Here is a 24,513-nt window from a genome sequence, read left to right as displayed (position 1 = left end):
AAACAGAAACACAATCCTAAACACAAAGCTTAATCACAGTCAAGCACAGATGGGCCTATTAGTCCATCTGTATTATCCATCTGAGCAAAAAAGCCAAAAAAAAAAATCTTTAGGGAAGGAATGTACTTGTAAAGAAAGACACTTGATAAAATATGAGAATAAACTGCTTTCTTGCCCCTTTGATTGCAAAAAAAAAGCTTGAAAACTGAGATCCTTCTTAACAGTCTACAATTCAGAGTGGTCAGAATGGTTTCAGACACCCTCATGAGAAACTGGTTGTATACTGGCTGGGGTTCATGTCTTAGTGTGTTAAAATCAATGAATTAAGTAATGACTTAATTCAAATCACTTGATGCTACAGATAAATAAATATATTCGGATGTACAGTAAAGACTTGAAAAGCAACACTACAGAAGAAGCAAGTCAGCACAACTGAGAAGCATTAAACAGTGACATCTGCTGGTCAGCTTGTATACCACATGAACTTTGCATTGTTCTCAAAGTGGGATCCCAGGGATGAGCAAAACTAGTTTATGCCTTTTTACAGATCCCATTTAAAATGCCTGTATTAAAGTGCTGAAGACAAACAATAAAAACAGTACATATATACCATTCTTTCATAAAGCCATATTTTGTCAATCCATTTATTTAAAGACTCTAGGCTTCCACTTAGAAGGCTTGCTAGGTTGTTTCACACTCTCACAACAATTTGCATAAGAAGGGCACCCTGTTGTTGGTTTTAAATACACATCTATAACACTAGTTTGTGTTTCACTGTTCACCTTATCAATGTCTTTGAGGATTTTGAGGATTTGAGGAAAGTTTCCTTCACTTAAACTGTGACAAGATTGAGGTCATGCTATTCGGCAGAAAAGCAGAAAAGCTGTTCAACACATTTGTCTTTTGTAGAATTGATTACCGCAACGCCCTACAGTACTTGCTGGGCTATCTAAATCCACACTGAATAAACTCCAATATGTCCAGAATTCGGCAACAAGAATCCCAACCAGGACACGTGCAAGTAATCACATTACTCCTGTCTCGGAGTCCTTGCACTGGCTTCCTAACAGGTTTCCAGTCGACTTCAAAATCCCCATGCTCACTTACAGTATAAGGCTTTTCATGGCTGGGCACCTCAATACCTGTCTGACTTATTATCTTTCTACTCCTCACCTTGCAACCTTGTTCTTTTGATTCTTATCTTCCGTTTGTCCCCCAAGCCTGTTTACACTCTGCAACAAGACTAAGGTGTCTGGTTCAACGTCTCTTGTTAATGTCCAAAAGCTGTGGAATTTTATCACCAAGGATATCAGAGAGCCACCTTCCCTAGACTCCTTCAAATCCTGACTCAAAAACCTCTATTTAATTGTTGTCTATGTCTGTTCTACTTTCTAATGACCATGTACTGTATCTTCTGCTGCACTTCTAACCATGTTTCTTATGTGTGCTTATTTTTTAATCTGCTAGTCTTACAGCTGTTTTCTTTTTTACACCTACTGTAAAGTACTCTGAGGTACTTTTAAAGGCTGTATATAAAATAACTTTTTTTTATTATTATGTAATATTAATCAGACGTATTGGTCTATAATTACCACAAATGGAAAGACAACCCCGACAACCGTGATTCTCATAGGCTTCCAAAATCAGATTCGCGCAGCTGAAGACTTCTGCGTTATTGATGATGCTGAAATTCAAACCTTGATGGTAGTTGGAAACCTGGGTATTACTTTTGACCCTGTTATTTTCTACTTGAAGTTCATGTTAGCAATGTCACAAAGGTATTTTTTTTTCATTGATGTAACATTGCTGGGTTAAGGCCTTTGTTCAGTCTGATAGTCACATATTGATACAGTACATGCATGTATTTCATTAAGATTATACTACTCAACACCTTACTTATTGGAGTATCTTCTAAGGCAGTGGATTTCAGTCCTGGTATTGGAGTTCCCCTGTGACTGCTGGTTTTTGTTCCAGCTGGGCCCTTAATTAATTGCCAGTGCTAACTGGTGCCTGTGACTCATCTGCTTGCTGGTTTGAGCCCATTTGGAAGAAAAAACAGCAAACACAGGGGAACTCCAAGAGCATGGGGGTCCTAAACAGACTTCAGTACTATGTCCAGAATTCTGTGCTTTGCATGCTAAAACATACATTAGTTTATAGATTGTACTGGACTTGAAATCTCTGTCGCTCATGCGTTGACCTTATCTACCTCTTTTGATTGGATTCTGTTTTTGAGTCAAATATGCAGCACCTGTGCTTACAGCACATGTGGAATTTCTCAAGAGCTCCACAGGAAGATAGAAAAGCATCATCCCTGCCCCTAACTGTCAAGGCTTGCCCCAACAACGATCCCTGGCAGATTCTAACTGCAGCCTACACTGATCTCTCGGTCCTGAGACAACACAATGCCTCTGTCTGGGATGTGCCTGCTTTGCTCATTCCCCAGTCGCCAAGCAGTAACCTGGAGGTGTCTGCTGTGCTGCCACACCGAACGGGAAAACAGATTTCCACACGTTCTGTTTTTTTGCAGATGCTGTCCTCGGCGCTTTGAACTCCGCAGCAGTGCAGTCTGCGCTCGCCCTCTGCTGCCCTCTGGTTCCCCGAAGCAGATGCCCGTGTCCCTTGACCGGCTGTGTGGCTCCTGATGCGAAAGGCCAGGACTGGTGGAGCTCCAGGTTCCCCCAACAGGCAAGGCCTGTCAACACTGGGGCCCTGGTCAACTGGAAAAGCCTTGGATGAAATGGCACGCACGTCATGTGTTTGTTGGATTTCTTCCACAGTGCCCTGTAGGCTGCGGCTATTACTCTCATTAGCAGGAGGGTAGCCACCCTGCCTGATTTTATCAAAGTCCGGGGCTGTGCATATTTCACAGGACTGAAACAAGAACTGTATGCATCGCGTCTGAAGGCACGGAGCACCTGAAAGGCCACTCATTTTCTCTGTTTTGGTAAATGCTGAGGGAGACAAATCTGTGCCAGACCTAATATCTGTTACAAGCTCTTGCAACAGAAAAAGGGAGATGCCTTATAATTTCTGAGCTTGTTTGTAGCGGACTGCATCGGCATGTTAATGCCAAACACAGCATTTAAAATGTACTTGAAAACATTTGAGAAGCCCAAGCTTTTCTCACAGAGCCATTTCAATGATCTGTCCAGTGACTTCTAATGCATTGCATGCTTCTTGACTGCATTTCTAATTTAACAGGAAAAGGAACAAACTGTATAATGGCAACCAAGCTCATCTCTGAAGCACTGGGGTTTGTGTAACAGACTCTCAGGAGAAGAACTGAGAAGGGCAGTGGAAGCAGAAACAATTTAGATTTGACAAAATGCTTGAGCCTCTCAGCCTGCATGTACTTTATTCCCTGCTTTATAGAAAATGTATTATTTTGCTGATTTATAAACTAATATCTTTATTCTTCGCTTCAGTCTAGTGAGCAATCACTCTTCCTAGTTTATAGCCAGATTTTTCTCAGGTTTATTTTTTTGTAGATTTGGTTTGCAGAACAGGAGGCACTTATTTATCTAAGGGGTTGTGGGAGTATGGAACAAAATATTCATCTATGTTGTTCAAGAAATGGCATGGTGAGATAATTCCTTGGACTTATACAGCACTTTTCTGGACACTCCACTCTGAGCGCTTTACAGGTAATGGGGACTCCCATCCACCACCACCAATGTGCAGCCCCACCTGGGTGATGCTATTGATTAATTAGCTCCTAGAGTAGCTACCACAGCTAGAAGGACCAAACGACTGCCTCTTGTTTTTAAATGTTCTTAATACCACAATGTCATATCAATGTTTTGCAATGTTTTCACTTTATATCTTTTAAAAATTGTCGAAGTGTTATTGTGCACTCGAAGGACAGGGACATCCAACATATTTGATCACAAAATATGAATGACAACAAATAAAAGCTTATTTAAGACAATGAATTACTCTGAAGCTGATTTTAGATACCATAAGAAGCAAGCATGCTTAAAAGTCACTTAAAGTAACAAAATAAGAGCATTTTAAAAAAAAGTTTACATTTATTTTTGAAAAAAATGTGGACACACTTATGGTCTGTGGATCTTACAGTAAAGTAAGATCAAGGCTCTCTGTGCTCTTTTAAAAGAAATGTATGCATCTTGCACTTCAAAGCAATAGAAGTTTAAGAAACAACAGCATAGTAATGAACCATAGTAAAACATGCATCTTTAATTTTAATTTTATTAACTCATATTCTCTGCATCAGTTACAAATGGAAAACTTGATTTCTTTGAGATCGTTAACACTCGACATAAAATAGCACATACACTTTGCAAATGTGAAGCTATAACAGTGATAACTTGAGACACTTTTCAGTTTTCTGTAAAACCAATGTGATTGGTATTTAATGACATCTGAACAAAAATAAGAACATGCTGCAAAGCACAAACAGAATAATATTATACCAAAATACACAACAGTGTTAAGTAACAGCTGCAAATGTAAATTTTTGCAATATTTGCAAGAGCTTGGGTTACCCTTTTCAAAAGTATTTGATATTCAGTGCAGTATTGTTGACATAAATAGGCAGATATTTTACATTCTTTAAGTTTAATAATGTAGCCTTTTAAAAATTCAGCAGAAAATTGCATTGTCTGTGATAGGTAGCATGCAAAGGAAACAAAATCACGTCTTAATTGCATCATAGCAACCTGCACATCTGAATACTTCAAGTGTAACTAGAGTGACTGTTGTCGAAAGTTTACCACAGTGCTATTTCACTTCAATAACCTATAGTGTAATCTTTTTGTAATGCTTTTTGGATATGGGCTTATTTGCTATTAGTTATACCTACACCTGGTGTTAAGCTCCTTTAAAGCATTACTGGGCCAGGAGAGGAGTTTTGACAATCTAATAAAGCCATTCATTAAAATAAGATATAAAAGAACTGCTTTTCAATCTGACTGCAGAGAACTGTAAGCTCGTTTACACAAGCCAGGCGGGAAAAAAAAAACTTTTTTTCTTTCAGAAGAGCAAAACAGCATTCTAAAACAATATTGAAAACTGTTGATCCTGCATCTCCATTTTTAACATACCACTTTTTTTTTAAAAAAGGCATTTTTTATGGACAAGTATGTTCCTTAAATTCAAGATTTTCAACGATTAGATCCCAAAACTGTCAGTGGGATTTTACTGTCGTACTACCTGTTCAGAGCCCCTCAGCACAATCTTTTGCAAAGAGCTGTAACGTCTTGGTGAGATAATGATAATAAGAAATACTGTTTTTACACAGGTCTGTTACTGCCTGGCAGCAGATAATGATGTTTTTATGCGAACTGAGCATAATTCGATTGAAAGCAATTTTGGACTCTGCAGTAGCTTCTTTAAGCACAAACCTTATTTTCAGAAATATAAATAAAAAAGCTCCAGTATCCCTCACAAAAGTTGCATGAAAATATCACTTAATTTACACCATTGTAAGGACACTGCTGGCTTCAAAAATCTGAACTAGTGCGGCTTTTGAACTGTGCAGATGCTTATATTAAGTTTGCTGAAGAGAGCACTAGTACAAAAACACATTTGGCAAGCTACTAAGTGACTTTGTGTTTACACAGAAAACTGAACAGGATGTGTAGGTTAAAAATCCAGTTTTGAAAACAAAAATGTACGGGTTTTGACAGTTTTTTGTCTGGTATGAGCCTAAATACCACATGTTGTAAAAGAAAAAACATGGCTTGAACTTTAACCCTATCACTTCAAAACATTTTATTTTAGATGTTATTTAGTCCTTTTTCCCAAACAGAAGCCCCTTCTACTCTTTAATGGATACACAGAAACCAGCTACCTGGTCAGTTGGGGCTAAATTCAGAACAGAAAGTTACAGTCCAATACTTGCTGTGTGCAGTGAAGAACTGTATAAACATCTGGTTTTAGGGTAATCAGTATATACAAGCTAGAATCCCAGCCAGGATACTAATTATTTGAAAGGCTTTGGAGTTCCCTATATTGCTATGCAGGTTTGTTTATTGTTTATTGACAGTGATATATTGGAAATGAGCCATTAACATACCGAAATAGGAATTCTCTTTATTTTCACTTTTGAATGCATTTTTAAAAGAACAAAAACCAATTTAATTTAAGATAACCTTTGGCAGCATCGAGGCCAGCCAGAGTATTTTAAGGGGCTATTTTTACTGAGAAGGTGGATGCTGCCCGCCTTATAAAACCTTTCTCGTAAAGGAAAAGACTGGGAAAACATAAATAGTGTTTAAAACAGCAAACACAGGCACAAAAGAATAATACAAACCGGTGTAAACAAAACAAAAAGGCAGCCTGAAAGTAACATATTAGAATTAGTGCACATTTGACAAAACTCAGCAGAGCTTAAGGAAATGAATAATTGTGTGATTATCAATCTAAAAAACAACCAAACTAAAGGAATATTACAGTTTCAAGTCCAAAAACAAACCTCCTGAATTCATGCACGTTAATCTCCTGTATGCTAAAAGAGCTTGTTCTAAGGGGAACACAGATCCCTACACAATGGTTCTAAACTCCACCAAAATCTGTGTGGTAAAGCTTCATTGTACAAGACATTTGGCTTTAAAAAGGTGGACCCGTTAATAACCAAAGAGCAAAACAAAAAAAAGACTGGTTTTGACAGACCAAAAAAAAAAGAAAACAAAAAAGGAAACAGCAGAAAAGGCCAACTCAGAGTTAAGTCATTATATTCTGATGGCTTCAATCGTTAATAGTAAAAAAAAAAATGCAGCATATGTTTGTGCACAACCTGTTCTCTTGATTTTGCAGTGAGATTATTGCGAATTGCACTTGGCAGTCCTCCACCCTGCAGGGACCCAGCCTCCCCACCCCCCCACCCCATATGTACAGTTGTTCTCGTGGCCCCCCCCACCCCCGCCGGCCCCCGGGTCACCAGTAGAAGGAGCGGGATAAAAAGTTTGCGGCAGTGTTCAGCCACCCGCTGCCGTCCTGTTTGGAGCCCACGCGGGACACGGCCTTGTCCTGCTCCTGGGAGGGGCTCTCTTCTTCCGGCAGGTATTCGGGAAGCTCCGTGTTCTGCTCCACCTCCACTGGGGCGTCCTCCTGGAATGGGATCATCACCTAGAAAATCAGGGAAGGCAAATGGGGAAAGAAAAGGGCAGCTTTTTCAACAACAGAGAAAACAAAGTCTACCAAAACATCTACGGAGAGTCCGCTGGGGTGTCTACACAGCCAGTTGCATCTACAGAGCATCAGCCAGGCTGTCTGCACAGGCAGCTGCATACAGAGAGCGTCAGCCAGGCTGTCTGCACAAGCAGCTGCATACAGAGAGCGTCTGACAGGCTGTCTGCACAGGCAGCTGCATACAGAGAGCGTCAGCCAGGCTGTCTGCACAGGCAGCTGCATACAGAGAGCGTCTGACAGGCTGTCTGCACAGGCAGCTGCATACAGAGAGCGTCAGCCAGGCTGTCTGCACAGGTAGCTGCATACAGAGAGCGTCAGCCAGGCTGTCTGCACAGGTAGCTGCATACAGAGAGTGTCAGCCAGGCTGTCTGCACAGGCAGCTGCATACAGAGAGCGTCAGCCAGGCTGTCTGCACAAGCAGCTGCATACAGAGAGCGTCAGCCAGGCTGTCTGCACAAGCAGCTGCATACAGAGAGCGTCAGCCAGGCTGTCTGCACAGGCAGCTGCATCTACAGAGCATCAGCCAGGCTGTCTGCACATACAGCTGCATACAGAGAGCGTCCGACAGGCTGTCTGCACAGGCAGCTGCATACAGAGAGTGCCCATCACTGTGTTTTTACAGACATGAGTGTGTGACAGGGTAGTACCCGTACTATCCAATGGACTTCTGGGAACTGTAACCTAACTGTTTGAATGTGTGTTGATGCAGGAAGCCTGACTAAGGAGAAAGGCGTTCTTCAGTACGGTGTTAAACTGGCTGTAACTCTTTTGAGTGCGGTTCTCAAGATTAGATTGAGTTCTGTAGACAGGGTCATAGACTGTTTCGTCATCGTTGACATCTAATGCCTCTTAGCTCTTGTGGGTGATATGATTAAATTAATGACACAGCAGTGCACACAATGTCCTCTGTAAATAGTGCTGGACATACAGTACACAGCACAGTACACTGCTTACAGTACATATAGTACACACTCGAGACATAATAACTCAACCAGACCCTAGCCGTCACTGTAATCTTATGTCAAAAAACACTGAACTGCTGGTATTAAGGAACTTAATCTAATTAGTCTGCAACATTTGCAAGTACATAAAAAAACACAATGCACATTAAAACCCTCCACTTTGGCCTTTGGCCAATTTTTACGTTATAGCAAACAAAAATCGGCAAATTTCCTGTAGGCAAAGATGAATAAACTCCAGCCCTTTCACGTTCCTGGAACAGCTGTTAAAGTGCCATGTCTACCCATGAAATTTTAGGCATCTAGAAATCTCTAGGAGAAAACTTCTCTTTGAAAAAAGTCAACCTTAATTCCTGCGTATCAGCCACGGAGAAGAAAGCCATTTCTGTTTACGGGAGATATTTTCTTATTGTCCGTGGCGTACCCAGAAACAATTTCTATAAGCCTGTGAACATTTTAATTTGAACGGTAGCCAGGGAGAGGAGCTGCAGGTTTGCTGGGAACAGCTGTGGGGTGGCAATTGTTGTTGTCCTCCAGGTGGCAAAAGTCCTTACAATTCCAGAAAGAAAAAAAAATCAGAGCTTTAATTACGTCTGGAATGGCTTTTATCTCATGACGGGGCTGAACGGCTGGCCATGGGACCTGAGGCCCTGCGACTTCGGTATTTTGAGAGCGGGCCACGAGGCGGGGGGGGTGGGGGGGGGGGCAGTTTTTCCGGAAGATTCTCCTGCAGGCCTGGGCAGAGCGGGAAACTGAACACAGCAGAGGGCAGCGGGGGAAAGTAATATTCGCACTGCAAATGCCACAGGCTAAGCCAAGCTCTGCAGGATCTGCGTGTCCAACTGCATGACACTCTTTCAGCACCTACAGTTAAGAACAGTAGTAAAACAGATCGGTGGGTTTGTGTGTATAAACGTGGTCGACTTCATCTGCTTTTTAAAATTACATGCACAACAAGTTTAAAAAAAAAATTTCAAGAGGTAAAAGTACATCAAGGCCTTATGGTCATCCAAAACAGCTCCTCAAAGTTAATCAAAGCTCCTTAATGTGTTTTTTTAAGAGATGTCAAATTTCTTGCTTTCCAAACCCTTTATCAGTCTTTGTTGAGTTGTAGTGAAATGTAATCCTAACTTCTCTAAGAGACAGCTGGCTTGATTTCCACAACTCTTTACTCTGTGGGTTCCCTAACACTCTTCTCAGTAAGTGGCAATGTGTCCAAAACTCTGTAGCTAGATCTCAAACACACACCAGACCTTGACAGATTATCAGTCCTAGACTTACATTTCTACATTGGGTGCCTATAAAGTCACATATTCAATAAGATCTTGACTTTTAAGGCTTTAAAAAAATCTGACTCCATCATACATTTCTGACTCCTTCTTGTTTTATACTGCCTTCCATAAGCTTCATTCTGTAGAGTCCTTTACTCCCTGTACCCTGGGCTAAATCTCTTGGTGGCTGTGCCTTCAAATTCTTTGACAAAATCCATCTTTTTACCAGGTACTATACCTGATTGCCTTATATTCTATTTTCCCCTCTATTGTACTTTTTATCAATATGTATTGTGTCACCGGGTTTGTAAAGGCACTTTATAAATAAAAGATTATTCTTATTCTTCCTTATCCTTATTAAAGACGAATGGCAATGCTATTTTTATATTTCGGGGTTAGCTAGAATCAGCATTTCCAAGTATGTGCAGCGCCATGTTCTGCAATTCAGAAGGAGACAACCAAACTTCCGGTGAGGTGTTGCGGCTCTATTACATTGTGAACAAGCAGGTTTGTGAACACATCTCTTTCAATCCAGTAGAAATATTGCTCTCGTCTTTGAGACGGTTTTGCTGACAAATACAACTTACTTGTTAAGTCTGCATGTAGATCACGTTGGAACATATCTGAGATGAAATGTCTGCTGCACAACCTGTACTTATTCAAACGTACATCGCATTACAGTAGTCATTACAGTGACTAGTGAGCAGGAAGGGCAGCATCATGTCGAAATTTGAGCAAACTCTCTGGCCCGTGGCAAGTCCAGTGGTTTGCAACAACAATGGTGACCATGCAGTATTTTCACAAAGTACACGATTCTGTGCTTAAATTCCAAATTTTTCTATACTGTCGATGAATTTATTTTGTTACTGAGATTTAGTAACCGGTGTGAGAAACACAGACTGGAGTTCCCCTTTAAAACTTAAAAAAAAAGCTTGAAAATGCAAACCCCTCCCCAGACCCCGAGCTTTAAAAAGAAAATTTTGCCTGCTTGTAGCGATTATACATTCAACACACATTCACCTCATCTCCCTCTTCACTTTTCACAACTTGTTGAGCTTTCATGACTTTGGTAGAAGCGATTGCAGAGCCCAGTGCCTAAAACACACACAAAAAAAACACATTAGTAAAAAAAAGCTTTTAGGTAATCCATGAAATTAAATAAAACCCTAGGAACATGTCAGAACTAGTGGCAAACAGCAGGCATATTTGCTGCCGGATGGGACTCACCTCCGCCTTCAAGTCCGACCGGATTCGCACTATGCACCTCTTCACCGCCATCTGGAAAGTGAAGCTAATGACACCCCGAATCTTCAGCAGCGCCTCCTCGCACAGGTTTCGCCGGCTCTGGGGTGCAACATAGCGGAAAACAGCACTAATTTAAAAACGGGTCCGAAGAGAAGCATTAAATCAGTGGTTTCCAATCGTGGTCCAGGTGACCCACACCCCTGTTGGTTTCTGCTCCAGTTCAGCCCGAGCCTTCAGCTAGAGTCAAACCTCTCACTGACTTGACGATATTATTAAAGGGGAACTGCACCACTGTTCCTATATTTCACGGTTAACAGGAATCTGCGCTGTTGAGTGCATTTTAAACCACAGAACATGAAATTTCCAGCTATGCCCAGAGCCATATTCTGTGATTCACAATGAGGCAACAAAACATCCAGTGTGGTGAAGCGGCCCTATTACATCGTAAACAAGCAGGTTTGCAAACACATCTCTTTTAATCCAATAGAAAAATTGCTCTCGACTTCAAGACACCTGTTAACTCTGCATCCTGATCACATTGGAACATTTCTGTGGTGAAATGTCTGCTGTACTTATTCACTCACATATCTCATTACATTAGTCATTACAGGGACTAGCGAGCAGGAACGGCCGCATCACATCACAATTCACTTGAACTCTTGCTCTCGCCTGTGGCGAGACCAGTAGCTTACAACAACAATGGCCATCATACAGTACTTTAAAAAAGTTCACAATTCTGTGCTTAATTCAAAATGTGTAAAATGTTTCCATACCGTCAATGATTTTATTTTTGCTACTAAGATTAAACAACCACGGGCTGAGAAATTGGGACTGCAGTTCCCCTTTAATTTGAACTGTTTGTTCCCAGCTCTGAAACACATTGGAGCTTTTACCGCTGTATTTTACTGACTAACTATCAGGAAGCCTGGATTATGATCTACAGGTACATGTTCAACAAAGGTCATTCCAACTACTACAGGTCACCAGAGGCTTATTTAAAATAACATCAGGATTTGGTTTATAAGACTATAGTCACTCACAGCATCATCAAGCCCATCTATGTGTAAAACGACTGTTTTGGCACGCTTGTTTGTAGTTCCCAGGAAAAACTGGGCTTTGCGCCTGCAGGAGGTGGCCCCTTCAGCCTGGTCTGCCTCCGCGCTGCTGGAAGACTGCAGGATCTCATAGATCTCGGAAGCAAGCAGCTTGGTCTCTCCCGGCGTCGTTGTCCTAGAAGTAGACAAACACGGCACAGGTTTGTGCACAAAGGAGACCAAAGTATACAGGCTGCATCCATCCACAACACATAAGAACTCATATCCCTTAAGAATGAACGCAAATGGAGTGGGGGGTGTTTTAGGTCTGCTCCCAACTAGAGAATTAAACTCCCAAATACAATAAAATTACATGTGCAACATGCGTTGCCTTCAATACTCCAGTAATTTGCCTATTGCTGACTGCGATCGAGAGCAAATGAGTAGCATCCTCAGTTAAGAAGTGGTATATATATTCTTGAGACATGTTAAAACATGCAAATTACAAGAGCATAAATAGAGAACTACATGTTGCACAACGAATAGAAAATCTGCATCTCATTTTAAATGACAGCGTAAGGCAGGAATAAAGACATTTTTTAAATACCCTTTGATTCAATCAAACACCAGAATAGGAAAAGTGCAGCACACATTGCGTTCTTCTTTGCAGGAATAAAATGTTCACGTTTTGGAAGTAACATACATAGAATGATTCAAAGTGGAGCATTAACAGTCATAATAATCAACGGCTACAATCCAAATTTAAGGATGCTTTTCAAGAAAGTCAAAGCGCCATACAATAGTACACACAGCACATAACAGAAGCAAAAAATGCTAAAAGAAAGAAGTGCAGCAAACTGACTGGGTGAAACTAAAGAGTGAGACACTATTACACATTAAAAACTGAAGTGAAAAGTCTCTGAGCTTTGAAAATACAGTCTCAAATGCGTTTGGACAGGGAGTTTCACAGACATGATGCTGCACTTGAGAACACGGTGTCCCGTTCTGTCTTCGGCTGAGTAAAAAGGCCAGAATCGGCAAATCTAAGGTTATGAGCCGGAAAGTTCTGTCCCGAAGTAAATCGAAGTAAAAAAGACAAACTGGAGCTAGAACCCTCCATGCCTTCAACATGAACAGAAAGGTTAGGAAATCTGTGGTAAAAAAATGCAGCAGGAGAACGTTGTCACTGTTCTTCTAGCACATAACATTCCACCTGAACCTGAGGTTCCCACGTTTAGCCTGCACCTTTATATACAGAACTCCCTGCCAAGTGTAAGGAATATAGCACTGCAAGGGACTGCTCCCTGGTGCGTTCTGCTTTAAAAACAGACTCTGACAGTCACCAAATTGTCACGAGTGTCTATGCTGAAGCCTTTCACCTTCTAGACAATGTGGTGAAGCTATTAAAAGGACAACCATTGCATTAAAACAATGAATTAAAATACTCTACATTGGAACAAGTAAAGGTGTACACCTCAGCAGGTCAGGGGAGTTGCCATGGGTACCAGGATGGGACCCAGTTATGCTAATATTTTTGTCAGTCGGGTAGAAGAATGCTCTTTGCTTCCTAAACCGGCCTTGTCCCTGACCTCTACAGGCAATACATCGATGGCTGCCTCATGCTCTAACGACCAGCTAGAGCATTTCCTGCATCATTTCACCACCTTCCACCCATCCCTCAAGTATACAGTATACTTAATATATCTTCCACTACTCTTCCGTTTCTGGACATAAACCTATCTATTAACCATCCACCACTCTCTACTCCTGTCTACTACAAACCCACAGATTCACGCAGCTATCTCCAGAACAGCTCCTTTCACCCCACACTTACTAACAACTCTCTCCTTCTTCACAGTTCCTCAGGCTCCAACGACTTTGCAATGATGACATGGACTTCCATAACCCCGTCCTCAATCTGCACTCTTTTTTTTTCCATCAACAGAGGATACCACACCCATGTTATTGACAGGGCCCTCACCCGAGCCAAAAACACCCCTGGGATCATGAACTCAATCAGGAACCCCTGGCCTCACAACCGCATTCCATCGGTGCTTCCCAACCACCCCAACACCCTTACTATTTTTATCCTCAGGACCGTTAATGACAACTTCCCCGTCTTACAGGATGATCCCTCCACCGCTACCCTCTTTTCTGACCGCCACATCATCTTATATGGTCAACCACCAAATCTGTGTAACCTTCTTGTTCGCAGCTCCCTTGACTGCGCTCAGCAATCATCCCCACAAGGCACTTTTGCTGTATCACCTGCAAGTATATATATCCATTACCACGCATATTCAAGGCCCCTCTGGACAACGCCAGATCACCCAGATGACATCATGTATTTCCAGTAACCTTATTTACTGCATCTCTTACAGAAAATGCCCAGCTATATATAAACCTTTACCTTTTCCTCTGCAGCCTACACATGCTGACGCAGCTACCTACTTGACACCTACACTGTTTTACTTTTAAGAACTGAAAGAATGAGGCATTTTCACTGCAAAAACATTAACTCACACTGTCAACCTTCTATTACACATTACATTTGTAAGGTTGCAACAAAGCACCCACAGGCTGTAGATGGCAGATGTGTCACAAAGTCAACAGTAATAGGACTGGACGTGTGCTTACTAGCATATTTTAACTGTTTGCCTCATCTACACATTCAGGGCTAATCATTTGTTTTCTGCTTTAAGCTAGATTCTTTATGTGCATACATTCCCAGGCTTTGTTAGGACACTGTACAAGATATGTGTTTAAAAACTCCACTAACGCAATGTTGTGCGATAATTACGTTCACTGCCCCATCTGCAAAAAAGCACAGAGCAAGAATCTGCGTGGACTGGCAAAGGGGATCACGGCGAATTAAATAATACTGAAATGGACAGCTGTTGGTGTGTGAAAGCTTGAGGTTGTAAATCTTGAAAAAACAACAATACCATGAGCACACAGCACAGCTGCATAGCAGATGTTACTCAATTATCTTTACTCAGACTCGATATAGACCCCAGCAATAAATGACCTTCGCCAAAGTTAAGCCTTGAAATAATAAGCTGATGGAGCCTCTCAAACTTCAGGGCAATCCCTGACAAGCGTGATCCTACATGAAGTGACTGGTCAGTGACTGGGCTGGTCACACGGATGCCTGAAGAAAGAAAAATTCATACAATGGATTGCCAACTTCTGGCAGGGCTGTCTGCAAGCATAAAGATTAGCAGCAACCTCATACAAGAAGAAACCTTTCTGCAATTGCAATTCAGACAAACTACAACGACCAACCAATAATCGATTACAGATCAACTGACGGGTATAGTGCCTAATACAGATTGCTGCTATTTTGATACCAAACCCTGTCAAAAGGAATTGATCACAGTCACGCAGAGAAGAAGCAACATTACCAGTATGTGCTGGAAATCTATTAAATTCAGTTCTGTAGCAGAGAACACGGATGAGGCTGTATTCATATGTCACAAGCTGCCAAACATCATGGGCTTCTTTGTGAGTGTGGCACGCTCATGCAATCCGCTATTTAGAAAAAAATAATACACTTGAGACACTTAAATATGACCTGCCTTTGCTGCTACAATCTGCTCCATGTGATCTTGGAATTGAGGTGAACACACGCTCAATAGAATGATTCAATAAAGAGATAAAGACATGTACAGAAACTGTTGCCACCTGAAAAGCCCTGAAGTGAACAGCAAAAATAAAACAACAGACAAATGGAAAGAACATCCTTATTTCAGCCGTGGATAGGAGAAGCCATGTTGAAATTCATATTGTTTAACATAGAAAAAGAATTATTCCTAAACAATTTAGTCCCTCGCTGCAGCTTTAGGAAGTAAGCCAAAACTGCAGAAAGCAAATGTAAAAACATTTTTTCTAGCATTTTGAACCAATAATCATTTCAGCAAAGCCTGGGAAACTGCAACCGAACAATCACCTAGGCAAATAACCACTACTATAACTTTCAAGTTGATGGTTTTGAGTGTTCATGTGTTTGTAATGAGAACAGCGCTGATCGCTTCAGACCTCAGGAAGGAAGCCAGACTGGGCCTGGTCAGCACGGGGATGGGAGACGTTGAAGGGAACCAGTAACTGACACCTCTCTCTCTGGACCAGACAGTCCCCAAGCTCCTGCCCCAGTATGGGTACAGGAGATGCTGTCCTTTTAATGAGACTTGAAACAGAGGTTCTGACTACAGCATCAGTAAACATTTCATGACACTCGTAAGAGCAGGGGCATTTAACCTAGTGTTTTACCTAGACTCCACTCTGAGCTTACACTGTCTGGCCCACAGTATGTGAAGTTCCCCGCTAGCAGACAGAGTGGAATAGCAGAGTACAGAGGGTCTTTATTATCCCCAAGAGACAATTGGTTTTACAGCAGCAGGCAAGAGAGAAAAACACAAAGCACCACACATATACATGCATAAGAAAAAATACAAGGTTAAGGCTGCAGGCATGAATGAAGACTTAAAGCTGTTTGTTTTTAGCTTGGGAATCTGTTCTGAGGGGAGTACTGTAATTCATTACACAAAACAAGTGAAGGGTTCTCTAGAAAGGAATATGCTTTATGCAAGACTCGTAACTAGCAAGATGTGGGATAGCACCAATGACTTTCTAACATCGTTTGATAGTATTTTCCAGTTTGTTCTCTGCAGATTCAGATTCCCAAACCAGCAGATCAGTGCTAAAGTTGAAGCAGATTCAATAAAAACAACTGATAAAACTTGATCAACAATGAAAAATCCACCTTCAACTAATTCAACTAGTAAAGCAAATTGTCACTTCTCTACAGAGCTGCCCTTCAGTTGGTGATAGGTTTCCATGCTATAAGTAAATTCCTTTGGGATGTAATGCACTATATCAATGCAATTCATTCACATTTATGGTTAACGTTTATTTGTAAAGCACCCCGAGATGGCCTGACATAAAAGATACTATATTAAGATTTTTCAAATCTGCAAAACAACAGTCTGTTAAAAGACACTGAAGGTTTTTTTGGAATTTCTCTCTTTGGGAAGTGACATCTGAATTGAGTCCTGCAGAAATGACTTACTTTTGCATGACATTTTGCAAACTCAGCATCATCCCCAGCTCGCCTTTCATTTTCTCCCTGTTGGCACGGCATTCTGCTAGGTAACGCACAGCCTGTGAAGGACAAAGATGCATGTGTCAACACTCACAGCACGGGGTTCAGATCTCCATACCTCACTGCTCTGTATGCAGAAAAAGCATAATATGAGTGGGGAGCACACAAGGCTTAATTACAAAACAACTCAAAAAGTCATCATCAACAGATCATGCAAGTAATTTGACAGCCACAATTAAAAGTGCTCGTCTGGAAGAAGCATCAAAAAATAAATTAATCTTTGACTCCGCATTGATTCACCTGTATAGCTGGATTGTTCCGAACTACTGTTTGACTGTTTGACGGTGAAGAAAACAGGCCTGGAGTCACACTTGTTGGTCTAATGTATTAAAATATGGCAAAAGAAAAATAAAGAAGCACAAGAAGGTATTGTAGGAGCAGGACCAAATATACACTGTCTCATCACTGGGCAGTATGGTCATTCATTTATTTCCTTTTTTTTTAATTATATAATGTTAGCATGCCCAAAGGGGTTGGGCAGCCAGTTGACCTTGGACCCCTAGAGGTTTTTTTTTCTCCTTACTAAGGAGTTTTTGGTTCCTCTCCTCTGTTGTCTTCTGGTCTTTATTCACAACATGTATGGTTACTTGCATTGTTAAGCGCCTTGGGGCAACCTTGTTGTGAAAGCTGCTATATAAAAATACATTGAATTGAATTGAAAAAGGTAATTAGCACACGAGCACTGTCTGACTCAGCACTAAGCTAGACAGCAGCATTCTAATCTGGCTCCAACACATCTCTGAAACTAACGAATGGTCAGGATAGGAGTCCTGCAGGAAAATCCAGGCAGCTCCTGGAAGTGGTGTAGAATGTAGGTAGACCAGTAGGTGGCACTCTCTCCTGTGCAGCAGAACCCCAAAAAGCCAATGCCCCCATACAATAACTGGGGACACTGCGATGTAGGAGGTGCTGCTTTGACAAGACCAATTTCTCACTTCCCTAACCCATCTGCTGAGTCGTGGGACATAAAGGCTGCTGCATGGCACCCACACGAGTGCTTCGGGGGTGGATAACGATCAGCTTCAGCTACTCGAAGATAACCAGTATTTCTGCCTCACGTTTCAACCTGAGGCAGGACACAACAAGCTTCTGAGAACTCAACATAACAACGCAATAGAAACCAAATGCAGTCCATTACTTTTAAACGGTGCTTCTTGTTCAATATCTTGGAAGCAGAAACCTGCTATGACACTACAAAACAATATTTTGCTATTTGGTATTTCAGCATTTTAAGCAAAACAAAATGAGCTTTGTTCTTCGTCCAGCTCAATTGTCAAAAATGAGAAAAGGTAACACACAACACTAGAAATAGAAGCAAAGGGATGTTGAAGATATCCTATGGACAATCGGTGAAATTAACAACACTGTGCATCATTCCTGTTCCACCGCCTACACAATGTTTGCTCCTCCACCCAGAGCCCAGCTGACTTTCATCCTACAGAGCCTGTGTATTCGCTGGCATTTGCCTGTTTTTTTTGGATCACGTGTCTTTTGTTTACCTTTCCATGCCTGTGGAGAACATTTTGTAATGATCTGGGAACATGCAAAAGCAGTGCTCTGCCAAAAGCCAGGACAAATATTTTTCCCTTTGAATATTTGCGTTATTAATCATAAGAGCGAGAATGTGAATTATTCTTCACAATGAACTTAAAGCCTTCACACTATCAAACTTGAATGATGCAGCATAAAGAAACAGAAGCTGATTCAGGTGCTAACGAGGTTACAATGTCTTTTCATCATTTCATTTGTACTAACTAGCAGGCAATTTCTTTATTTGTAACATAAATACTGATTTGTTTATTTAAAACTTTATTTCTAAATTATAGAAAAAAAGAACAGTACTCTCCAACAATTTGTAACAGAAGTTACAAATGCCTGCCATCAGAAAGTGCACATTTAATTTTCTTAGGTGCTAAAAATGTGTTTTTGTGAACCAATAGGCAAAACAAGAATTTACATCAGAAAGACATGTAACACCTGTTACCTCCTGTTTGGTACAGAGTTTGGACCGTAAATATGTCCAGCTATTACACACAACAGAAAGGCAAATGCCAATCAGATACTAGGGCATAATCAACACATATTTAGAAAATGGACAGTAAATCTTGACTAACAAACATGTTAGAGTTTTTCAAACAAACATCAAAAGTAATGCACATATGTAGGACAGATATGTTCTATTTAGATTGGACTGAGAATTGGTTAATAAGCAGAAACGAGAAAGGAAAGATTAAGGATGATGGAATTAGTGGTGTACCACAGGGATCTCTATAAGGACCACTGTACTTATGTGTTTTTTAGATTATAAAATATATTACAGTATGTTGACAAATCCAAAGTTTCTTGTAGACTAGAAGTTTCTAGTCCTGATCCTGGTTTTTATTCCAGCTGATCTTAATGATCTGATTTAAGTCTTAATTGATTTACCAAGCTGCTTGATTGGAATATTTGCAAATTTTGTTCGCCTCAAAATTCTGGGATTTCGCTTTACTTACAAAATACACGAGATAAAACAAAACCTTATAAAATTTTAAAAGATAAAAACAGCAAAAGAGTTTGAACTAATGCAATTACTAAGTCAATTAAGTTTCACGTGTAAAAGAGTTTGGCGGGACCAAAATCTAGCAGGTGTGTGGTACAGTATTAGAAGTCCCTCTTCTAGACAATGTGGAGAATAAATTAAAATGACAAATAAAATACTACAAAAATACTAACAAAATATAGAAAATACTCAAATCCATAGCTAAAAGCACAGAATTTAATAGGGGATGTTATGTTGGAATCGTACAATGCACTAGTAAGACCTCGTTTAGAATATTGTGGACAGTTCTGATCTCCAGATTATGAAAAAGATATTGCTGCTCTGGGATCAGTCCAAAGAAGAGCAACCAGATACAATCCGGAGCTAAAGGGATGGTCCTACACTAACAAGCTGAAGGAACTAAAACGTTTTAGTCCTTTTTCAGCCTTCTGAATCCTCAGAGGCCTTGACAAAGAAAAACCAGAGGACTTCTTCCTGAAGAACAGTGAAACACAAACCGCTATGTGGAAGTGCATTTCAAACTGAGAAGACAAGGCACTTCTTTATCCAAAGGGATGAGGGGGTCTGGTACAAACTACCCACATTGTTGAAGTTGCTAACCCTGCCTTCTTTCAAGAAATAGCCAGTGGCCAAGATCCTCAGATTATTTGGCTGCTATTAGCTACCAAACAGGCTAGACTAAAGGGTTTCCACTCAACTCTAGCTGTTCTTATGTTACCAAGATTGCCATCTGTTTTCTCTGAGTGCCTCGGCCTTCTTCCACATTCCAGATATGCTGGAATGTGAAAATCTCTAAACTGTGCGTGTGAGAGTGTGTGGCCATGATGGGCTGGCTTCCACAACAGGCTTTGGGCTCCCGCAGCCCTTGACAGGAATATTCGGCTTTATGGCTGTGGATGCTGAGAGAAAAGTGTCAAACTCTAAGTAAAACTGTTACATTATCTGAGAGAGGCTGTTACATGCCGAACAAGTGTCTGCTTACCTAAGCTTCGTGAAAAAGTGAATGAATCCTCAGACAATCAATAGCAGGCATCATCGTAATACAAAAAAATAAAAAGAGAACAAACGAAAGAACACTACTTTCTTAATGTTTACAAAGCTTCTGTGCAAATAACCAGAGCATAGTTCTAGTTTACACTGTATAAGAATTCATAAAGCAGCTAATTACTGCATCTCAAAGGCCTTACCTTTCTAACTTCATGAGCCCCACACTAGTAAAATGTTTTTTGCACATTTTGTTTGGAACCTTTTTTATAAATTGGTCAAATAAAACATGTAGGAGTCTAGAGTCACTAGGAAATTAGCAGGATGGAAAAAATAATGAAAAATCAGATTGCTTAAATTCACCACTTAAATCAACTGATCCACAATTCAATATAGCTTTATCTAGTTATCTCCACTTTTGTCTTTAGTCTAACATAAAGACTGTCCTCTCGCATCATTTATAACAGACTGTGTGGACAGAATTAAGAATAGCAACGGCTTAATAACATCACATCCCGAGTTTAAGGATTAAAGCAACAATTAATCATTGAAAACAACAGCCAAACAAAATAGACACATAACCAAAACGCTGAGAGTAAAGTGAGGAAAAGGGTTTGTAGGGGAAGACACACAAAGGTACTTCTGAGTTTGATTTGCATATTGTAGAAAAACAAGTAAAAAAGTAAAGGCAAAAAAGCTAAGGCTAAGCAAAAAGGGAAAGCATAGGTTGTTTTAGAAAGATAAACACATCAAATTGATTCCCGAGTGAGGATATGAACAGGGTCTATACAGTATGTTTTTGAAACATGAGTGACAGTAGTTTAACACAGACAGCGATTTTTTCATTTCCACAAGTAAACTGAAAGAAACGTTCTCACAGTATTTCTCAAAAGGGAGTTAACATTGCCTTTATGATTCTCTCATCGAAAGTTTCTGCTGTCTGACCCCTGTGACTAACCCATTGTCAGCTGTGCTCCACAGAGACATTTTAATTCCATTCATGAAAATTAGCGTCATCTGCTGTTTTGAAAGGATAACAGACAGAACATTTACATTCTATCTTTCCAAAATGTTCGACAAAAACATTTAAACGCAAAGCCCTAGAGACACAGAGTACAGAACTAACTTTCAGCAGGCCAGCACAATGAAACAGCCCAGGATGCTTCCAAAGATTCAAAATGTAAAGATAAAAGAGAACAGGCCGCCTCTTCAACAGACACATAGGGCGACAAAGTGTAACCCGGCTATAGCAGTGTGAGGTTTCCAGGCCTTACCAGAAGCGCCGAGTAGACAACCTGAGGGTTAGGATGATCCAGAAAGAGTATGAGGCCCGGCAAGCACCCTTGATCCTGGACGATAGCTCTCCTGTTGAGGGGATCAGCTGCAAGCTCTCTCAGCTGGTTCACTACAGCCAGGGCGTCGGGCTCCAAGCTCATGGCAGCCACTTACTGTGACATGCACATCAAATCAGGCGGCTTGCTCTGCGGGGACAAAAATGCGGACTTGAGACAGCGACGAGGGAAATGGGGTTCGTTTTCACATCGCAGGAGGAGAAGCGAAGCCATGGGCCTCCTCGTGTTAATGCCGATGTTCGCAGGGTGTTAATTCTCTCGAAATATCCGACAGCCTGCCATCCTCAGCTCAGGCCCGTCTACAATGCTGAAGATCTGAAAGGTTTCTGAGGCACTGGCAGACCCAGAGAAATACTTTACACACTGTGACGGAGTCTGGCATGTGTGCACATTCTTACAGAGTTCCCATCAGACGCGCTTCAACATGGTCAACACACTGAACATCTCCACACAAACCTTGAACACAGGCTGATGTCCTCTACTGTTACAGAGCCTCTGACACCTAGGGGCTTTGCTTGTCCAGAGCTGAAGCACAGGAAATTTAAGATATCCAAAATTTCACTCAATGGAGAGGCAGATTGTAGCTGCCTGTTAGATTGTAGCAAAAGGACGTTTATAATGAGTATGATTTCTCACACTCAGATCATCTCTATTTGTCAGGGTGTTAATTCTCTCGAAATATCCGACAGCCTGCCATCCTCTCCTGTCCCAGAGGAGGACAGCTCAGGCCCGTCTACAATGCTGAAGATCTGAAAGGTTTCTGAGGCACTGGCAGACCCAGAGAAATACTTTACACACTGTGACGGAGTCTGGCATGTGTGCACATTCTTACAGAGTTCCCATCAGACGCGCTTCAACATGGTCAACACACTGAACATCTCCACACAAACCTTGAACACAGGCTGATGTCCTCTACTGTTACAGAGCCTCTGACACCTAGGGGCTTTGCTTGTCCAGAGCTGAAGCACAGGAAATTTAAGATATCCAAAATTTCACTCAATGGAGAGGCAGATTGTAGCTGCCTGTTAGATTGTAGCAAAAGGACGTTTATAATGAGTATGATTTCTCACACTGAGATCATCTCTATTTGTCGTACTTCTGAAACTTTACCCAGTAAGGATGAATCTTTGTTAACCTAAGTATTCACTCTTTTGGTGGGAGTTCTCTTTAAAGCTTTATTACTTATGATCAGCTCATGCTCTAATCGGTCACTTGAGAACAAGAACATGGTAACAGCTGTTCACATCCAGAAAGGTTTGATATTGTTTATTAAACTATACTTAGCAATATCTGGGTTTGTACATCACTTATCTAGCCTAGCAATTAACGATGAATTAGCAGTGTTCAGATGAGGGGTTTCAACACGTATTCTTTCAGTTCGCACGTTTTAAAACTGCGGACCGTTTTAAAAAGGTCACCAGACAAAAATGTGGATGTCCGGATTCCAGTAATCCATATTTCAGATTGAGTGGCATCCATTCAATCATTTACTCTCATATGTGACCACAAACAGAATACCCCACACACTGCAAAAATAGTCTTTTGGCAAATCTGATGTCTTCTAAAATATGAGTGAGCACTTTCAATTTCCAATTTTTTTAATGCCAAATGGTCTGATTATTCACAGATGGAAGATGTTAGTTTTTACCTTGCTCTTCTGTCAGCTCTTTTGTCTAAATAAAGCTGTAGTATTCATTTTGTTTAAATCCCACAGCTTCACGTGTAAATGCTGGTTAGCACATTCACACACTGATACAACTGATTTATTTATTTGCCCCTTCACATTTTACTGAACTGTCTCCACAGCTCTTTTAAACACTGAATTAACAGGACTGGTATTTCCTCATACATTAAGGAAAGTGTCTTCACTTAAAAAGTCGTTATGCTTTTGACCTCACATCCCTCATATTACCTCCGCGACAAACAGTATACAGGATGTCTTTCTCAGGACAGCAGCCCACCCGTGAAAGACACTGAGGTGGTCAAGTCACCAACAAGTTAAAACCCAAATTGACACTGCGGGACATTGAGCCTCGACAGGCTACAAGCTACAGCGATGTAATAACCCACGATAAAAAATGACTTCCATTAATATAGTTATATTCAATAGCGGCTCGGGCAATCGTCAACGAAGGTAAAGTTAAATTACTTTATGAACGACTGGCGTTAAAAAAATACGTAAAGCCCCAAATCGTAGCCGAGGGAACACACACACACACACAAAAAAAAGTTTTCGTGTCACCCAGCAAGGTGAACGGGCATGACAGTAACAGCAAATCACCGTTAACTGTGAAACGCACATTCCCCTTTAATGTGAGGCCACAAACAATATATATATATGATCATAAATAAAAGCTAGGGACGCTCCTGGACTGCTCAGAAACTGTTTTGGGTTTTTGTGCACACACTGCTGTAACTGACAGATGCGTGACAGAGGCCAGGCCAGCTCCTGCGCTCTCGTTCATTGTGTTGCACTCCGGCTCCACCATGTCACCTTCTGGGGGGGATAAACACACCCTGCTGTCCTTACCGAGGATCCCTCTCCGGCTGGGCACTGCGATCCGCGTCAGCCCTGGCTCTCCGGGGAGATGAAAGAGTTGTGTCCAGCTGCCCGCGTTTTAAACGTCGCTTGGCTTCCAGTCAACACAGAAGTAGCCCCCAGTGTAAAAAGTCCAGTCAAATCCTCATTCTGTGTGTTTTTTTTTCCTCCACATTCAGGTCACAAATAACCACATTCTTGTTTCGCTGCCTGTAATTGGATAACTCAGTACGACTCGCCCGGTTCAGCCGCCATTCAGGAGAAGCCTTCT

The 24,513-nt window shown here is 41.2% G+C and overlaps 1 protein-coding gene across 1 annotated transcript; it reads right to left on the bottom strand.

Annotated features, from left to right (window-relative positions):
• Positions 1-4,194: 4,194 nt before the first annotated feature.
• On the bottom strand, positions 4,195-24,398 carry armc1 (armadillo repeat containing 1). The gene is made up of 7 exons (XM_088919439.1): positions 24,234-24,398; positions 21,626-21,832; positions 16,733-16,824; positions 11,671-11,860; positions 10,613-10,729; positions 10,406-10,480; positions 4,195-7,092 (listed from the first exon to the last, which is right to left on the bottom strand). The coding sequence occupies exons 2-7, from the start codon at positions 21,785-21,787 to the stop codon at positions 6,901-6,903; spliced, it is 828 nt and encodes a 275-aa protein (XP_088775565.1). The 5' UTR covers positions 21,788-21,832; positions 24,234-24,398; the 3' UTR covers positions 4,195-6,900.
• Between the last annotated feature and the right edge of the window lie 115 nt (positions 24,399-24,513).

This window comes from Atractosteus spatula, chromosome 6 (assembly GCF_055471065.1).
Source record: "Atractosteus spatula isolate fAtrSpa1 chromosome 6, fAtrSpa1.hap1, whole genome shotgun sequence".
Lineage (NCBI taxonomy): Eukaryota > Metazoa > Chordata > Actinopteri > Semionotiformes > Lepisosteidae > Atractosteus > Atractosteus spatula.
This window is presented reverse-complemented; position numbering and strand designations above follow the sequence as displayed.